The following is a 21,043-nucleotide window of genomic DNA, read 5'->3' as shown; positions in this document are numbered from 1 at the left end:
CAATCAATCATTAGCACACAGCAGAGAGTAAACAATGGTACGCCACTTAATGTGTTTACTATTAGCATGCAGAGAGCCTGCTCGGCTGCAATCATCGCACTGCAATCACAAAATAATCACCAGGAAATTCCCAGCGGTTGTGCATGCATATTAAGAAGATGTCTACCTGCAGCGCTCTACAAACATGCACGTGTGTTTTTCTAGCATTAATATCAGGGTATTGGAGAGTTAAATGGAATGTATTATTATACAATAATTACTAATGCACGATATCTTTTATTCAAACCGATACCAATAGGACCGATATGATAGCGATATACAACTTTTTTTTAGATCTACTTTTTTAATATAGTAGATTTAACGGTAGTTGGTGTATGCCTGGACCTAATCACAGGGCACATATAGACAAACAACCATTCACACTCACATTCATACCTATGGACAATTTGGAGTCGGAAAGGGAGAGGCCTGCATGCTAACCACTCAGCAACAGTGCAACCAAGTAAGAATATTACGTCAAAAAAATTTGACAAACATTAGGTTGAGGAAAACGTTATGTGATAAAATTCATAACATTCTGAAAACAACATTTACAAAAAACAGCCAAACGGGGAAAAAACAGATCAACTTTGATACTAATTATACCTCAGTGAAGAGCAAAGGCAGTTGATGAATGAATGGGAGGGTTCTGGAGCCGAAACAGTCACTTTTATTGCAAATGTTGATGTGAAACCTAGTAGGAGTGAGCCGTCAAGTTTTTCCGCCATATAGCCAAAAAAACATTCATTCATTTCATTTTCTGTCGCTTATCCTCACGAGGGTCGCGGGGGTGCTGGAGCCTATCCCAGTTATCTTTGGCGAGAGGCGAGGTACACCCAGCACTGGTGGCCAGCCAATCACAGGGCACATATAGACAAACAACCATTCACACTCATATTCATACCTATGGACAATTTGGAGTCGCTAATTAACCTAGCATGTTTTTGGAATGTGGGAGGAAACCCGAGTACCCGGAGAAAACCCACACATACGCAGGGAGAACATGTAAACCCCACACAAAGATGGCCGAGGGTGGAATTGAACTCGAGTCTCTTAGCTGTGAGGCCTGCACGCAAACCACTTATTCAAACGTGTACCAATAAGAAATCTCCAGGTTTCCTATAATGCATTTTGCTGTGATGATATCAGCCTCCCACTGATACTGGAGAAAACCCAAGCATGCATGGGGCAAACATGCAAACTCCACACAGAGATTGCCAAGGGTGGATTCGAACTCGGGTCTCGGCTGCGCACTAACCACTCGACCACCGTGCAGCCCAAACTAATTTATTGAGTTGTCCTAATCAAGCATCATGACGTGACTACTATTAGAGAACCAGAGTATAGCAAGGGGGAGACATCTGCTGTGGCCCAGCAAGGTGCACTGTATTCGGACACACGTTCCAGGGTGTTCCCCCTGGCCTTTACCCAAAAGTCAGCAAGCGGCGTATAGAAAATGAATGGATCCCAACTGTCAACTTTCAACAAACCAATGCTAGAAGGTTATCCTCCTCCTTAGCGGAGCTGTAATAATCCAGTGGATTGCGATACATCCATTTTCCCCACATTTCCTGTTCTACCATCTCTTTTTTTTGTTGCATCCATCATTTTCTCAGTTGTGTTCACATGTGCAGAGGCGCAGTGTAAACAACTGACTGACTACTGTCACTGCATGCACACACATATATATACACACTCAGGGGGAGTAGATCTGCTGACTCTTAACACACACACACACACACGGTGCTGTGACACCACAATCAACATTGATGTGCTGACTGCCACAGCCCCGAGGCGACCCCACTGCAAACACGGAGAGTCAGAAATGGACGGCGCAAACAATGGCGGAGCTACAGGAGGACAGCAGGGCGAGCGAGGGGCCATCACGTCGTTGGCCGTATCCGTCAGTAAATATTTGTCCCAAGTGATGTTTTCCATGAAACAAGGAAGCCGACCCCCTCCATTTGTGATCCGTCAATATCACTTCACCAACTGGGTCTCAGATCCGGATCTGTTTCGCCCCCCCCCCCTTTCAGGTGTCACTCTAATTTCCTCTCATGCTGTTTGCTGTCTCTCTGCAGGAGTGATTGAGAATTGACTCCCACCGCGGCACACTTCATTCGTGATCAAATATAACACGGCCCAACGCACTACCAAAAAAAAGCACTTTGATGTCAATAGTAATGGCCCACATTGCATTTGTTTACGTCTGTTTGGAGGTTGGAAGATGAGAAAAGAAAGGCTTTCCCTTCATTTTTGATAAAACTAACCTTTTTTGATATAACTTGCTTGTAAAATGCATCTCCAAGCGGAAAAAAACACATTTGATTTCAACTTATGCATTAAAAAAAAACCCTCACAAAATGTTACTTTCAACAATTCAACAAGAAAACGCAACATCATAAGGACCCTTAAAGCTACATTATGTGATCATTGTGGTTGAAAACACTGCACAAAAACTGCTGGGACAGGCCCCGATGGATGGGTGGATGCACCAATCATCAAGAAAGCAAAGCAAACATTATATGTGAGCCTTAAAGCTACAATATGTTACAACTGTGGTCTAACCTAGAGCCTCTAACATAATAACTTTGAGTGTTTTTGCAATGCTGACCAAAAACAACTACTTAGTTGGACCAGCCAGGACACCACACATTGTGCAAGTCCAACATATGATGAAATTGCACTTGTGGTGTGTGTTTTGAAACTTAATGTATCGACATTCAAGAAATCACAAGTGCCCCTTAAAGCTGTACTATGTGATAGATGTAGTTTAAAAAAAGTAGCTTTTAGGACAATTAGAGCAAAATCTCTCGTTTTGCAACCCTGCCCCCATTACAACTATTTTGCTGTACCAGCCAGGACACCCCACGTGGTGCAAGTTCAACTTAAGACAATATTACACTCATGGTGGGTGTTTTTGTTCATGAATTCTAAATTAATGTGCTGCCTACCAATTATCAAGAAATTGTAAGTAACCCTTAAAGCTACACTATGCGACAATTGTGGTTTCAAAAAGAAGCTCTAAAGTCATGAAAATTGGAGCAGAATGTCAGTTCGAACTCAATGTGTCAATCATCAAAAAAGCAAAGCAAACACTATAAGTGACCCTTAAAGCTACACTATGTGACAATTGTGGTTTCAAAAAGAAGCTCTAAAGTCATGAATATTGGAGAAGAATGTCAGTTCAAACTCAATGTGCCAATCATCAAGAAAGCAAAGCAAGCACCATAAGTGGCCCTTAAAGCTACACTATGTGACAGTTGTAGTTTAAAAAAGAAGCACTAAAGTCAGGATCTCTCTTTTTGCAACCCTTGTCCCCATTCCAACTGTTTTGCTGGACCAGCCAGGACACCCCACGTTGTGCTAGTTCAACTTAAGGCAATATTACACTCATGGTGGGTGTTGCCTACCAATCATCAAGAAATCGTAAGTGTAAGACCCTTAAAGCTACACTATGTGACAATTGCGGTTTCAAATAGAAGCTCTAAAGTTTGGGCCAAATTGGGGCAGAATGTCAGTTTAAACTCAATGTGCCAATCATCCAAAAAAACAAAGCAAACACCATAAGTGACCCTTAAAGCTACACTATGTGACAATTGTGTCTTAAAACAGCAATGTATCATCAGCAATAACATCATCAAAATAGAAAATTGTGAGTTCCCTACCGGTTTCCCTGGAGATCTGGACAAACGCCTCCACGCCGCTCTCGCCATAGTTGCCCTCGGAGGCCAGCGTGGACACATAGTTCCACTCCATAGCGGTGACGATGTCCATCATGGCCTGAGCCTGGTAGGAGTCCGGTGGCACCACGCGGGAAAAGAAGTCATAGCGGGTGTTGTCGCTCAGCTCGGGTGCCGTGGAAGCGTAGCTGATCTGCGGGATCTGGCGGACAGAGACAGTGACGGGGGTGCCGTTAAAGGCCGCTAAAGGACAGACAGGCTGATTGATTTCACCTCTGATGGAAGGGGACACACGCACACGCTCATTAAGATTCATTGGATGAAAGTAAGACTTTAGTTGCAATGGAAAGGCAAACATACAGTCCAAGTGACAGCTGTCCGTCACACTTCTAAAGGCTGCTGAGCACAGCGGACACATCAAGGGAAAAAAAAAAGCTGTCAATTACGCAATCTCTTTATTCCCTTGAAGGTATCATACGTGAAGCAGCTGCTACTTTGCATCAGCGATTTATCAAAAGGTCACGGTTACGTGCGATTGCGTCTTTTGTCTTCGATAGCATGTAAATGTACAAAAATTGTTTCAAAAGATTGTAAGATTTTAGTTGTAAAAATGGCCTCTTACAAGCCCGGGATAGCCATAGCCTCTGAAACGCACACCAGTTTATTTAACCAACAGTATTTCCCCCATCACACACACAAGAATTCACCCAGCCCCTTTTACCCATGAAGGGCCAACCATAATTCCCCAATGAGGGGGTGAGGCAAATTGCCAAAAAGGTACCATATTTACTCTTACAATACTTTTCTTTCATGTTACAAAAGCCTTTCAATATTACCACACTTAAGTTCCACTTTCTGTATACATTTTAAACACTAGATTACATTTAACTACATTTACCCAGAAACTACACAGTTAACCCCACCCCTCCTCCAGGTGACACTTGGGAGAGTCCAATCAAGGTATTCATATGCCTCTGGCCTGCACTCACATGCTTGTGCCCGACCAATCACCTCAAAGAAAGGAGAAACTGATGACTTCTAAATGAAAAACTAACTAAAGTAGCAATTAAACAAATTAAATGGCAAACAAATATAACTAAAGTACTAACCAGAATATTTGTGTAAATAACAAAAGCCAGCTATATACACAAATAGGAAACATGACAGTGTGTAGGTGGGGCATACACCTGATCAGTGAGGGAGGATTGGCAGCTCCCTCACAGTAATGGTAATGGTTGAATTTCATTTGAACATGCATCAGATTACAATTGAATGCATCACATCATCAGTTCACAGTTCCACATGTCCAAAAGGAGTAGGAAGAAGCAAAGCTTATTAAATCCTACCCCTCCATCTGGTACTTTTACAATCAGAAACTGTTACATTTGTTCACTTCCTGCTTTCCTAATATAATTTAAGTTTTTTTACTTTATATTGTAACACACTTCGATCGGCCAAACACCAGACCAGACAGGCGGAACAACAGCCGGTTTTTATTTAAGGCTCACAGGAGACAATTCTTAACAAGGGCTACTGTTGCGGCCATAACCCACGCCTCCAACTCCCTGACATGCGGTCTCCCTCCTCACTTCCTGTCCGCCACCCCTATTCCTTCCCAACCCGGAACATATCTCTCCATGGCAACACATGTGCAAACACAACATACAACACGCAACACACAATACCCCTAAGGGTCATTACAATATTATGAAAATTTTATTATTTTTATTTTTATTTTTATTTTTATTTTTATTTTTATTTTTATTTTTATTTTTATTTTTATTTTTATTTTTATTTTTATTTTTATTTTTATTTTTAAAAACATAGGAGTTTTGGCATAAGACCTTAATTAACCCAGAGGTGTTTTGGTTACTGCAATTCTACATCTTGTTACTGTATAGGTTATTCTTTTTGACTGCAATTCTACATTTTGTTACTGTATAGGTTATTGTTTTTGATGTACATATATTTACAATTATTTTGAACAGCACTTGCCAGTTTTATATTTATATTGTTATTCCTTGTTTTATTTTTATCCTTTTCCCTATTCTTATTTTTACTTTCTACAAAATGCACCGTGGAGCTGCACTCAAATTCCATTGTATGCAATACAATGACAATAAAGGCGATTCTGATTCTGAAGATGTCAAATTGGTCTAATTTTCTCCATTTTGGGCACAATATTGGTTCTCTCCACAGATTTCATAAACGTAAAAGATACATTCTTCAAAGAGGACACAGATGGTAAATAAGCTAAGAGTCAAACAATAGGAATGGAGAAACAATACGTGTTCAAGTATGTTAATGAGCATCCCCTCTGTTGTCCTTTGCTTATCTGTGCAAATAGACACATATCCATTTCAAAGAGGGAATAAAAACACTGCTCGGCCAGGAAACGCAGTATTTATGTATTTATTATGTATTTTTTTTTACAACAGCGACCTGCGCTAAGTCGCAGCTTTGATCTTTTGTTATTGTACACAAAAAAACGGAGACTGTTTTTTTTTTTTTAGTCCGATCCTTGCACAGGACCATTACCGGGGATGTGGATGGAGCAGATAGTATGTATGAATTTGGGAAATTGTACAAAAAAAACATGTACTATGTTATATTCAATGTGGACGTTTGGTGGAAAATATAAACAGTGATTCTCCATCCTAGATACTAGATCCTTACAAATACAACTAAGTCATTTTGCGATGTGTTTGAAGGGACTTTTTTTTTTTTTTTTAGGAGTTGGAGCAGAGGAAATTAATGGCTTGGTTCACCCACACCGCCGGCGAAGGAGATTATGTTTCCAATCCTCCCATAATTCCATTTGCTCTAATGAATGTGTGTGTAGGGAGGAGTGTGTGTGATAAAGAGGGAAAAGGGATGTATGCCGCTTAAAAGGGGGGTTTCAATTAACGCTCATCTTGAGTAATGTGAAAACTATGGTAATTCAAGCAGATTTTTTTTCAACCTTTTTGACTTCGAAACAAATATTTCTGGTTATGTCACAACCTACATATTGCGGTTAGTATTGTATACTATATAAGTGTTGCGCTTGCATTCTTTTGCATATCTTAGTGGTAGGAAATGTCAGGAAAGTGCTATGCTGTATCTTCCCACGACAACGACCTTTTGAAATGCATGGGTGAAAAGTTGCAAAGGAAAATATTTGCTCTTTTAAAAAAAAAAAAAGCAATATCACTTGTCAGCATGTGACCTGACCAATACTGCAGTACAGCCTTTATAATAATTAATAATACTACCAACAACCTGTAGTCCTATAACGACATGTGTGCGTGAACATACGACTGCACTCAGCGTGTTGTAGTGTAATGGAGCTGTCTTGACCAGAGTGTGAGCATGAGCATGATTGATTGCTTTGGTCTGGAGCTAATTAACCCCACTGAATTGCACACATGCATGGCCTCGCTTTGCATTAAACACACATTCAAACAGTGTGATATCATTGCGGATCGCCATCATTAATTGGTGTGATACAGTGCTTGAAAAAAATAAAAATAAAAATAAAAATAAAAATAAAAATAAAAAAATAATAATAAATTCAGTTTTAGTTGCTGATTTGGAATCAGAAATAGCTGATATTTGAGGCAAAAGTCTCTAGATAATGCTGATTGCGGCAAAATAAAGTCTTATCATTTAATTAGGACAGATACCGTAGCAGCTGCTACTAGTACTACTACTACTACTACTACTACTACTACTACTAGAGTGCTCCCTTTGCCATTTCCATTTCATTACACACCTGCTTTTGCCCCGCGCTTGCACCCCACATCACAATACACGCTGCAAAGTACAATCACAGCGTGGGATGTTACATTGACAAGGATGAGGAAAAGAGGTAAAAAAAAAAGATAAACAACAGCATGGGGTGAAAGAGAAACAACATAAGACAACAAACAACGCCAAGAACAGAGAAAACTTTTAATGGGAGCCCAAAAGCGGAAAGACAAAAAGGGATACGTGAGGGGAAAGATGAGCGGGAATGTCTCCAGGATGAGGAGGATAAATGGGCAGGACAGACAGAATGAGGCGGGTGATAATTATTGTGGAAAAAGGCGTGAAAAGGAAGAGCAGAGTGGGAAAGGGGGTCATTAATAGGATGGAAAATAAAGCAGGAATGTGAGCAGCATGCAAACAACAACAACAACACGATGACGACACTTGTGGCTGTGTGCACACTGGTGGTTCCGTCAAAATATATATACTATATATACTTCTTAGTGGCCTAACTGAAGCAGTTCCAAACATAAAAGTGGTTATGGTAATGGTTTTATTTCATTTGAACATGCATCAGATTACAATTGAATGCATCACATAATCAGTTCACAGTTCCACATGTCCAAAAGGAGTAGGAAGAAGCAAAGCTTATTAAATCCTACCCCTCCATTTGTTCACTTCCTGCTTTCCTAATATATTTTAAGTTTTTTTAAAAAATTATTTGTTTTTTAATTAAAAAAATAATAATTAATGAATAATAATTAATATTTTTTTAATGTTTTTTTAATTTTTTAAATTATTTTTAATTTTATTTTTGTCATGTACTGAAGTACGAGGTGATATGGCCATACAATGACATAATGGGTACCATAGTAACTGTCAATATAGTGATATGTATAGCACAAGTCAACTAAAAATTGGAATTATGAATGTAGTATCATACATTGCCCACTAAGTGTCAGTATTTGTTGAGTGAGACAAGCACCATCAGGAATTTATTCCTATTCATTCATTTATCTTCTATGTTGCTTGTTCACTGTAACGTCACGGGCGTATGCTGGAGCCTATTCCAGCAACATGCGAACCACTAATCCACCATGTAGCCAACAATCATTTAGTGTTTAAATTATCTCACAAAGATAAGAACATATGAATCATAACAATAACAGGCTACGATAGGGGTCATAGATCAACACATATCTATAGGCCTGCCAGTACGGTCCCCTGGGGAACACATTTACTGTGACACACATGAACAGAAGTTTAACTACAGCTTGATGTTGGGTAATACATGTGAGTCTATGTTATTTATGTCCATGCTATCTTATTTACATCTAATATGTCTTGTTTTCTCTGATTGTATTTACTATATTAGAGAATACAAATGTAAATGTGACTATAGGGGTGTTAGTTCATGTCTAAGGGGCTCTAATCATTTAGAAGCAATGGAAATATTCAATTTATTAATATCGAATGCTAATTTCAAAGTGTGTAATCAGAGTGTTGTTTTTTTTTTTAGATTAACCCCCACCCCCCACCCCCCACCCCCCTGGCCTCACACGCATATTGAATGTTTTTCAAGTATGAAATGTATAGGTAGTCACCACTAATGAATTATAATATAAGATGATCCATCATGTAGTCACTTACAGCATAAAACTACGGTGTGTTCAAGGACCGCTTGGCTAAAAAAAACATGATCAGTGAAGCATGAAGACATGAACGGGTAAGAATTGTGGGCCTCCAGTCATGTATGATAGATAATAATAATAATAATAATAATAATAATAATAATAATAATAATAATAATAATAATAATAATAATAATAATAATAATAATAATAATAAGGGACATGGGGAGTTTTTTTTATGTCTTAACTGTCATCAATTGAATTCTTGAAGGGACTTGAAGTCCTCCTTTCCACCATTTTATCTGGTGAAAATGTCTGCCTGCGATTGTTATTTCTGACATTTTAAAAGAGACATTTAAATGTGACAGCTGCAGCCCTTCAAAAATGTGTTTTTTTTTTCCTACGAGATAAACAAAGAGAAATGGAAACAGAAGCGCAGATGATGTATTGTACAATATGCATGATGCACTACATTATCATCATCATCATCATCATCATCCTCATCCTCCTCCACCGTCCTTCATCCCGCCTGCTGACCTTTCTTCAACAGAGAGGCTGTGAATTGTTTCCAGATAAGTGCAGACTTTAATAACAGGCTTCCGCCTGAATTCAAATTGACCAAAGGCATGAGTCGCTATCGTTCGCCGGAAGCGGCATTACGCATTTAAATGTAGCATGTATGATGCCAACGCTGTAAGAAATATATGAAATATGTGCATATAAGGTTGTTTTTTGGACAATAAACTGTTGTGTCAACTTGCCTTCAGTAATACTCACGCTAGTCTATTAATGTTTGATGGAGGTGGGGAGGCCGTGGGTGCAAATTGACCATTATGTTTCCACAGATGTGCCCACAGATATACCTTACCATCACCATTGTGTGACTGAGGAGTGAATGAATAATGGTTCATTTCAACTGTGAAGTGAAAAACTTTCTTTCTTTCTTTTGTACTAGACAATGTACAATAAGATCTACCGCTTATCCTCACAAGGGTCACGGGCGGTGCTGGAGTCTATCCCAGCTGTCTTCGGGCAAGAGGTGGCCAGCCAATCACAGGGCACATATAGACAAACAACCATTCAGACTCACATTCATACCTATGGACAATTTGGAGTGGCCAATTAACCTAGCATGTTTTTGGAATGTGGGAGGAAACCGGAGTACCCGGAGAAAACCCAAGCATGCACGGGAAGAAAATGCAAACTCCACACAGAGATGGCCGAGGGTGGAATTGAACTCTGGTATCATAGCTGTGAGGTCTGAGCGCTAACCACTCGACCGCTATGACTTTAAAAACAATGATGAAATGATAAAAATGATTAGAGCCCTTAGACATGAAATAACACCCCTATAGTCACATTTATATTTGTATTCTCTAATATAGTAAATACAATCAGAGAAAACAAGACATATTAGACGTAAATAAGATAGCATAGACATAAATAACATAGACTCACATGTATTACCCAACATTAAGTTGTCGTTAAACTTCTGTTCATGTGTGTCACAGTAAATGTGTTCCCCAGAGGACCGTACTGGCAGGCCTATAGATGTGTGTTGATCTATGACCCCCCGCGACCCTCGTGAGGAAAAGCGGTAGAAAATGAATGAATTAATGACTTTCAAAGTGTGTAATCAGAGTGTTTTTTTTAGATAGCTAGCCGCATATGCTAAATGTAACGCAAGCATTTTCTTGCTAATTATGTGCGTGATAAACAACTAAGAACTAGATATGATTTAACATGCATGAATCGGGGGTTAAATTAAAAAAAAAACTCCACAGCTCGCCACTGATTGGCTGTAATTCAACACCCGTCCTTACTAGGTGTTGTTTGTCACTTTGTCTCCTGTTTTGTTTGTGACATAATCCCCGTGTTTATTTACATAATCTATTCATCACATCATGGAAGTCCCATGTGCGGAATACTTGATCCTAGCCAGCCACCTGCGGCTTCTCCTCTCGCTTTTTGTTTCTCCCTGCCGCGACACAAAAGTGCTTCCTGCCAGCGCCGCATTGTGACTTGACGCTTCATCTCTAGTCGTGTGCGCATGTGTGTGTGTGTGTTTGGGTCGAGAGAGGCAGGTGCCGGTTTCAACATGAGCACCTTGACACCTGCTGCTATCCATGCACAACGCTGTCGCATCTGTCTCGTGTCCTGGTGTGCGACTGCAGACACAAATGTCACAAATTAAAAAAAAAAAAAAAACATTCTGGCAGCTGCAAAATACAACAAGCACACAGATGTACGTGGCAGCCATGCAAACACACTCCTGGGGGGGGTTGGGAGGGGTGCTCTACTGATAGAAGTCAAGTCCAATACAAGTGTGTATCGTTTTCACCCAGTGATCCGTTCCTGTTTGGATGTAACTATTTAGTCATGGATGCTAATTCATTCATTTTCTACCGCTTATCCTCACCAGGGTCGCGGGGGTTGCTGGAGCCTATCCCAGCTGTCTTCGGGCAAGAGAAGGGGTACACCCTGGACTGGAGTCGCTAATTAACCTAGCATGTTTTTGGAATGTGGGAGGAAACCGGAGTACCCGGAGAAAACCCACGCATGCACGGGGAGAACATGTAAACTCCACACAGAGATGACCGAGGGTGGGATTGAACTTGGGTCTCCTAGCTGTGAGGTCTCCGCGCTGACCACTCGACCAAACATGTACCAATAAGAAAAAAAAAACTATTTTAAACTTTTCCTATAATGCATTTCGCTGCGATGATGTCAGCCTCCCGCTGGGCTCCAGGCCCCTTTCATACTGGAAAATCCAACTGAGAAAACCCAAGCATGCACGGGGAAAACATGCAAACTCCACACAGAGGTGGCCGAGGATGGAATTGAACTTGGGTCTCCTAGCTGTGAGGTCTGCGCGCTAACCACTCGACCAAACGTGTACCAATAAGAAAATAAAAACTATTTTAAAGTTTTCCTATAATGCATTTTGCTGCGATGATATCAGCCTCCCACTGGGCTCCAGGCTCCTTCATACTGGAGAATCCAACTGAGAAAATCCAAGCATGCACGGGGAAAACATGCAAACTCCACACAGAGATGGCCGAGGGTGGGATTGAACTTGGGTCTCCTAGCTGTGAGGTCTGCACGCTAACCACTCGACCGCCGCGCAGCCCTGGATGCTAATTCGTTAAAAAAAAAAAATCTCAGTAGCGTTCCCGTGTGGACGGGACCGTAGTTGCAAAAAAGTGAATCCGCCAAGAATGTTGGATTGTTTATTTACTATGTCAGACGACATGTAAAGGTTGTTCCTCCTCATTAGGGAATGTCGCTCGGATGAGACCACAAAGACTTCCATTGCACGTTGCAGTTTTTGCCTTCAATTGAGGGATGTCCTTCATCCCTTTTAAAAGACGCAGCAGGAATTTTAAACCTGCCAATTTGAGCGTGACCACGGTTGCTTGCTCGCTGTCTCTCGGTCTCTCTCTCTTTTTTGCTGTTGCCCTCCCATGGGTTCAAAAAAAAAAAAAAGCGAGGGAGCTGATAAGATGAAACCCTGAGAGTAAACGGTGCTGCTGAGTCAAGTTTTTCGAAGGTAATAAGAGTCCAACAGTGCAAACAAATGTCACCTGACATTAAAACAAGTCTTTTTATTCAGGAGGAAATACTGGGCATGCATGTGTGAATGTTTATACTGTAGTTTTGTCAATATATGTTTATGTAATAAAACTGCTGCACATAATTAAAATTAGTCAAAACATGCACTTCAACTGTGTTGCCGATGCTATTATTTTTTCGGAGCAGCGCTGCTCACACTCGTCTATGAATGTTTGGTGGAAGTAATGAGGCCGTGGGTGCAAATTGACCATCACGTTTCCACAGATGTGACCACGGATGTACCTTACCACCGCCAGTGAATGAATAATGGTTCATTTCAACTGTGAAGTGAAAAAGGCAGCATATAAAATCGGTCCATTATTGTTAAATTAATATTAATTAAATACTAATTCAATATTAATTCAAACATAGATAGCCGCATATGCTAAATGTAACGCAAGCATTTGCTAATTATGCGGAAGAAACAACTCAGAATTAGATATGATTTAACATGCGTGAATCGGGGGTTAACTTGAGCATTGTGATTGAACCCCACAAGTCAGGGGTGTACAAAGTGCGGCCCGGGGGCCATTTTTTTAGCTGCAGTTTGTTTATTTTTATTGGCCTGTGGCACATTGTAGAAACAAAATAGGGAAATAGGAGCAAAAAGCAGAAGCTGAAATGTTGATATGAAAAACTACATACGAGTAAATACAGTATATATAAAATGTAATTTTACAAAATTAAAAATACCTAAAATTATAAGTATAAGTGGCCCCTCCACAATCTTTGATTATTATGTGGCCCTGGAAAAAGTTTGGACACCATTGCCTTAAGATTTCACACACAGCTCAATGTGTTCTACATTGCATCTTTAACCTGGTAATGGTAATGGTTTAATTTCATTTGAACATGCATCAGATTACAATTGAATGCATCCCATAATCAGTTCACAGTTCCACATGTCCAAAAGGAGTAGGAAGAAGCAAAGCTTATTAAATCCTACCCCTCCATCTGGTACTTTTACAAGCAGTAACTGTAAAATTTAAAATTTAAAATTTAAAATTTAAAATTTAAAATTTAAAATTTAAAATTTAAAATTTAAAATTTAAAATTTAAAATTTAAAAAATAATTTATAAATAAATTATAATAAATTTATAAAATAAATTAAAAAAAATTTAATTTAAAATTTTTAATCATGTACCAAAGTATGAGGTGATATGACCATCCAATGACATAATGGGTACCATAGTAAGTGTCAATATAGTGACATATATATAGCACATCATGACTGGTTCAAGACTCTTCATCCTTGTATTTAGCAAACATCAACTGCTTGTATTGTTTTTTGAATTCACTGCTTTGGTGAATCACCACAAAATTTTGTACACACCATTAGGGGACTGGCAAACACATGTCTGTCAAATTTGAGCAAGATCGGTTGAAGAACGCGGCCACCACCACCATGTAAAACCATTTGCATACTCATTGAGTATTTGTCTAATGATTATAAATATCTGTATAAATATAAGCTAGCATGTATTCCAAAGCATTTTGACCACAACCCATAGTAATATAACTTATATTGGGGTGTACTGTACTGTATTTTGTTTGGGCAAGTCCACTTCCTGAAGCGCTGTACATTAAAGGGTGAAAGTTTGTCAAATCCCTGGTGTGACACAGTTATTAAATTCTGTAAAGTCGCATTGACTTGACTTGTACACACCATTAGGGGACTGATAAGCACACGCCTGTCAAATTTGAGCAAGATTGGTTGAAAAACATGGCCACCGTCAAGTAAAACATCTTGTTGCCAGGGCAGGGCGGGACATCTGGTGTACTTAATGAAGTGTCCTTACTTTCCTTAAAAAAATGACAAGATAAGGGAAACTACCTACTTTAATTTAAGTTTCTAGGCTTCATTAAAGTCACACTCCCAATATGGACGCTTACCTCGGGCGCCGTCAAGACTGTCGCGAGAACCGCCTCGTTATCTGCGCCGCGCTCTCTCCTGGGAAGCGGTATGATTTTATTTTTAGGGAAGCATTCACTGACGCGCCAGCTGAGGGGGAGCAATTTTGTTCCCGAACGCCACCCATTGCCACCAACCCCTCCAATCTGGAATCACACCTCCTCGCACACTATTTGAGTCAAACATTGACAAGCTACTTTTTTGTCACATTCACACATTCTGTTGCCTTTACTGACTGCAGCAAAATAGGACATATATTACATTTAATGCCAGTGTAGGCGCGCTACTTTATCTTAGCCTAGCATGCTGCGGTCGAATCTCCACCTGGAACGGTGGAACACAGGGCTTTTTCAATGGTTGCTACAACATAAAAAAAACCTGTTCATACCTTTTTAAATACAGTTTAACACTATCAGAGCCCTCTAGACACAAACTAACACCCCTATAGTCACAGTTACACTTGTATTACTCTATATAGTAAACAAAATAAGAAATTAGCCATTTAAGACATACGGTAATACATACGGGGGGGGGGTTCCGAGTTGAGTTTTGAACAGCAAGCATAGCTGGGCTGTTGTGAGATAATTCACACCTGCTCAATTTTTCCAATTCCAACGGAAAGAATGTAACCTTTGTATACACCTCATTCCGAAAGAAAAGTCCCAATCCGAATGAATATATAATCAGATTCAAAGGGATGGAATATTCCTTTCCCCGATCCGATTGAGGTATCTTGTACCCGCTCAATCGGGAAGTTGTCAGACTGCGTTCTTCTTTGTGGTGTTTTTCTTCTTCTGTTGTTTATTGGCGGTTGGCAAGCAGCTTTCGTGTGCATTAGCGCCATCTGTGGAACAGAATCTAAACCCTTCTATACGCCATTCACAAGTCCAGTTTTATTAAAAAAGAAAATATATATCTATATAAAACATGTGTCGAGCTTAATTATAAAATATTAGCAAGATTGAACTTTATCTTTTCCCGTTCCCGGGTGCGTTCTTTCAGCGAATGCTGAGATATGACGTAACACACAGCTCGAGATGTTATTCGATTTTAAAAAAACGGAGGCGATCAATCGGCACTGGACTGCTGTGGAAAGTTTGTTTTTGATTCAAACTAAATTCCAAGACTGGACGAAAGAAAAACTGGCAATACGGAGTTATTCCAACAAGTGAAAGAAAAACCCCAGGAAGTCGGTATCACGTGATGATGGTGTTTACGTTTTACTGCGCATGCCCCCATTGACTATTCTGGTTGATTATATCGGCACATGTTGGAATATTCCTTTCCATGTATACCATTGCTTTCGGAAAAATCATTCCGAAAGATTCCATTTAGAAATAAAAAAACTCTTCATGTAAACATGCCTAATGTAGTACTTTTTCCACTTTCCTATGTCGCAGTAAGGTCCATTTCCTGTTCTACGGTTGTCATCTCGTTATTGCATCCTGCGTCATCTGTACAAGATAATCACTGAAGGTAAACAAAGCAACTCTATTGTCATTAATTGTACTATTCAACGCCCGGAGTGCATCTTGATGAGCGCCACAACGATGCACTGAATGCATCTAAATGGATAAAACAGACACGTGATGCGTTTGGAACAGTGCCGCGTGATAAAAAGCATTGTTGCTCACACTCCCGAAGGCCTATTAATAACATGGGGCGTGTGCGAGAAGCCAAGAAGGGGAGGAAAAGGATAAATGGGGTAGAGGGATAAATGAATTACTTCATGAATGGAAGTGTGGAAGATGATGAAAAAAAAAGACAAAAAGGAGAGATGTAGAAGTGGTGCAGTAATCGAAAGAGCTTGAGGGAGGACAAATTGGGAGATAAATGTCAGCGAGAAGTAATACTTGGATGAAATATGCATAAAGGAATGCAAAAAGGCGGGGGGAGAAGATGGGGTGGGCAGACAGACGTGTGAATTGGCGGTTTTTCCGGATGTGACAAATGGAATGATGAGGAGGCCATGACAGGAAAGTCAGTTCAGGAAAAAACGAACTGAGCTGTGTAAATGCATCACAGCATATCATGGCAACCCTTACATGAGTCCTACAGTCCTGTTATAATGTGTTTGTGTGCCATTATTACATGGGAAACATTAGCTGTTACTTTGGTTCCTAGCTGTGCTTAAATACCGGCTAAGCTTATATTCGGCATGTCGTCTATATATGGCGCGGGCTCTGAGGACAGAACGGACACCTGCGGGAGAACGGGGGGTGGGGGGGGATAAAGGTGTAAATAAGTGAGGAGAGGCATAAAGGTGGGAAGAGATGGCAGGGGAACAAGGCAACGGAGATGAAAAGGCGTGGAGCGCCACAGGGTCATGTTTGATGCAGAGAACGTTTTTAGATGACAGGGTAGTGATGCCAGTGTGTGTGTGTGGGGGGGGGGGGATTTTTGTTATGATACATCAGATGACTTTCTAATTGGCAACATTATGCAAAGCCAAATGAAAAAAAAAAACATGGACATTAAAGCATGAAACAGAAGATAAGGAATTGTCTGGGGAAAAGGTTGAAGCTGGCTACAGGTGAGCGACATTGTAATAATAATTAATAAAAAAAATGGCATTCATGTGTTGTGAGGGAAAATGTCAGCCGTTATTAATTAAACACTCAAATGACTTGACCTTCGCCAAACGCCAGGCATTTTTTTGCAAAGGCAGATGAGGAAGCAGGGAGGGAAATAAAACGTCACCCTTTTTCAGGTAGATGATCTTTTGCGGGGGCGGGTGCGGGGGGTGGGATGGAAGAGCAGGGGAAATGAGAAACATGAAAAGAGATGTGTGAGCGGAAGCCAAAGCAATTGAGGGAGTGGAAGATAGGACGGAAAGAGAGGATGTGTGGAGAATTCGGCAAGATCAGCTGGAAAAGTTTAAGCAAGACGGACAAAAGAGAAGAAGAAGAAGACGACGATGCTCAGTCAACTGGTGTCTGACTTTGAGCGCTTTTCGCCCACCACACCAGTAGGGGGCAGTCAAAACTTTCAAAGTATCATCGCAAGCACTAAATATTTTGAAAGAATTGCTGTTATTTTTGAGGGTGGGTTAAATTGAACTGTATATTTATTCTTTTTATTTATATAATAATTAATATAATATTAATATAATAAATCAACAATATATACACAATATTAATATTAATATAATATATTTATATATTTTTTAATATTAATATAATATATATACATAATAATATAATATATTTTATAATAAATAACATACATACAGACTGTTTCACATACTTTTAAATGTATGGCTGAAAGAACACCATTTCCCATGATGCTTAGAGTGCAGATTCAGGACCTAATGAATTGGAGTAGTCAAAACTTTTGAAGTATCATCGCAAGCACAAAAACCAGTTCTAGAAATTTTGAAAGAACTTCGGTTATTTTTGAGGGTGGGTTAAATTAAACTGGATATTTATTCTGTTTATTTATATAATAATTAATATAATATTAATATAATAAATTAATAAATACCATACATACGGACTGTTTCGCATACTTATAAATGTATGGCTGAAAGAACTTAATTTCCCATGATGCTTAGAGTGCAGATTCAGGACCTAATGAATTGGAGTAGTGAAACAGATACTAATATCACATTTGCAGTCTTATTGTGTTGTAATCCAACAAATCTTAAGTAAGTTTGATCAAGTGTCGGTTTTACCACTTCTGATTGTACTGCCCGCCAATGATGGTTGTTTGGGTGGCATATACCTTCGTTAGCTTTAGCATAGTCATGGACCCCCCCCCCGAAACCAAGGTGGTTGTGTCTTGTTTAAGGATAAAACAAAGGACTTTGTTATAATTTTACGTGCATAACACAACTGTAGGCTGCACAGCGGTCGAGTGGTTAGCGCACAGACCTCACAGCTAGAAAACTAGGGTTCAATTCCACCCTTGGCCATCTCTGTGTGGAGTTTGCATGTTCTCCCCGTGCATGCGTGGGTTGTCTCCGGGTACTCCGGTTTCCTCCCACATTCAATCAATCAATAAATAACTCCTAGCTAAACACAACAATGTTTATCTCGCTGCCACATTGTGTCTTTCAAAAGGTAGAAGTAACCTTAAATGACGATTTATCCCTTTTATTCATTATTGATATGCATTTAGAAGTGTTTTCTGCCTTTTAATCGTAAAAAACTAACATTTTTGCCTAGAAAAATTGTTCAGTTATAGTACGTTTTGGTTAGAGTTCAACCTTCTGGAATGGATTAATCACGCTAACCAAGGTTCCACTTTATTATTCATTCATTCATTTTCTACCTCATGAGGGTCGTGGGGGTGCTGGAGCCTATCCCAGCTGTCTTCGGGCGAGAGGCGGGGTACACCCTGGACTGGTCGCCAGCCAATCACAGGGCACATATAGACAAACAACCATTCACACTCACATTCATACCTATGGACAATTTGGAGTCGCCAATTAACCTAGCATGTTTTTGGAATGTGGGGAGGAAACCGGAGAAAACCCACGCATGCATGGGGAGACCGTGCAAACTACACACAGAGATGACCGAGGGTGGAATCGAACTCTGGTCTCATAGCTGTGTAGCTGTGTGCTAACAACTTGGCCGCCGTGCAGCCTCACTTTATTATAATAAGTATTAATATGTTTGTTGCTGATCCTATATTTCTATTTCTGCTGTGGAATATGAGCATGTCGGCCAAATGGAGAAGAATGCAGATTTTTTTTTGTACAGAAGTTGAGATCTACGGAGTAAGAAACTTACTGTAGTGTCCCACTGGGATCCATTATCATTTCAAAACCCCCTGAAATGGCATTCAATAGCAGCACTACGAGGTAAATAGGTACGGCTGTCAGTTTTACATAGACATGCTAACAATACAAGAATAACACAAAAGCAGAAAAAGGTCCTTAAACGTCTGAAAATGTGGCCCTCTAGAACCATTGACTTGAACATCAGAAAGCGCTAAGTACAGCGTTGCAGCTTAAAACGTGCACTTTCACTGTCAGGCCATCACCTTGGTCTTTGATAAGGTGTCGCTTCAAGGTCGGCCGCCATCAAGAAGTTGCAGAAATCGTTAGCTGCGTGACGCCGGCATCACAAATGCAATTTTTTACCCTCTCAACTTGAAACAAGTCTGTGATCTCCCCCGCCGCCGTACGCGAAAGTTAGCAAAGCGGGGTGGAAGCAACAAACGTGTGACGGGAAAAGATGATTGTTAGGGAGATGCCAATGGAAAAGAGAGGGTGAAAATTGGTGTGAATGACACGGGGGAAGGGGTGTGCGTGGGTGATGGGACATGTTGACAAAAGAGAAAAGAGCAGGGAGGGAGTGGCGTTGTTGGCATGTCGAGTGGAGGCTGGGGAACGCTGCAGACATGGCAGCCCACTCCTTGTATTGTGCCAGGCGGCACAATACAAACAGTCAGAAGACGGGACGCTTTATGCTAATGTTTGTCAAACAGTCTGGCTTTCACTTGAAAAAAGCCAAATTAGAAACATAAACTTACTCAAATATATCATGAGTTGCTCGACAAAAAAAATAAAAAAATACTACAGCTACAAAACCTGAAATTAAAATGTCCGTATTCCATTTTTTAATTACCGGTTCGGGTACTGTTGAGGCATCGGCGTCATTTCATTTCATTCATTCATTCATTTATTTTCTACCGCTTATCTTCACGAGGGTCCTGAGGGTGCTGGAGCCTATCCCAGCTGTCTTGAGGCGGGAGGCGGGGTACACCCTGGACTGGTCGCCAACCAATCACAGGGCACATATAGACAAACAACCATTCACACTCACATTCATACCTATGGACAATTTGGAGTCGCTAATTAACCTAGCATGTTTTTGGAATGTGGGAGGAAACCGGAGTACCCGGACAAAAAACCCACACATGCACGGGGAGAATATGCAAACTCCACACAGAGATGGCCGAGGGTGGAATTGACTCGGGTCTCTTAGCTGTGAGGCCTGCACGCAAACCACTCGACCAAACGTGTACCAATAAGAAAAAAAAATATATTTTAAAGTTTTCCTATAATGCATTTTGCTGCGATGATAGCAGCCTCCGGCTGGGCTCCAGGCTCCTTCATACTGGAGAAAACCCAAGCATGCATGGGGAAAACATGCAAATGCCACACAGAGATGGAGAACTTGGGTCTCGGCTGCGCACTAACCACTCGACCGCCATGCAGCCAAATATGAACATCCATCCATTTTCTACCGCTTATCCAACACAAGGGTTGCGGGGGGTGCTGGAGCCTATTCCAGCTGTCTTCATGCGAGAGGTGGGGTACACCCTGGACTGGTGGCCAGCCAATCACAGGGCACATTTAGACAAACAACCATTCACACTCACATTCATACCTATGGACAATTTGGAGTCGTATCTCAATCCATAAAATAGCATGTTTTTGGAATGTGGGAGGAAACCGGAGTCCCCACGGAGAGAACATGCAAAC

General features: G+C 40.4%; 1 protein-coding gene across 5 annotated transcripts in view; it reads right to left on the bottom strand.

Annotated features, from left to right (window-relative positions):
• The window catches only part of grm8a (glutamate receptor, metabotropic 8a), a 179,612-nt gene that overhangs the window by 100,769 nt on the left and 57,800 nt on the right, over positions 1-21,043 (bottom strand). For 2 of the 5 annotated variants that reach the window (XM_058078579.2, XM_058078580.2), the window contains exon 3: positions 3,708-3,924. In XM_058078579.2, the coding sequence (XP_057934562.2) occupies positions 3,708-3,924 (217 nt within the window). Of the gene's footprint in view, positions 1-3,707; positions 6,834-21,043 lie in introns of those variants that run through there. The other 3 variants (XM_058078581.2, XM_058078584.2, XM_058078585.2) reach the window with 3 other exon arrangements.

This window comes from Doryrhamphus excisus, linkage group LG2 (genome assembly GCF_037039965.1).
Source record: "Doryrhamphus excisus strain RoL-2023G ecotype Guam linkage group LG2, RoL_Dexc_Guam_v1.1, whole genome shotgun sequence".
Lineage (NCBI taxonomy): Eukaryota > Metazoa > Chordata > Actinopteri > Syngnathiformes > Syngnathidae > Doryrhamphus > Doryrhamphus excisus.
Note: the sequence above shows the minus strand (reverse complement) of the source record. Positions and strands in the feature narration are given on the sequence as shown.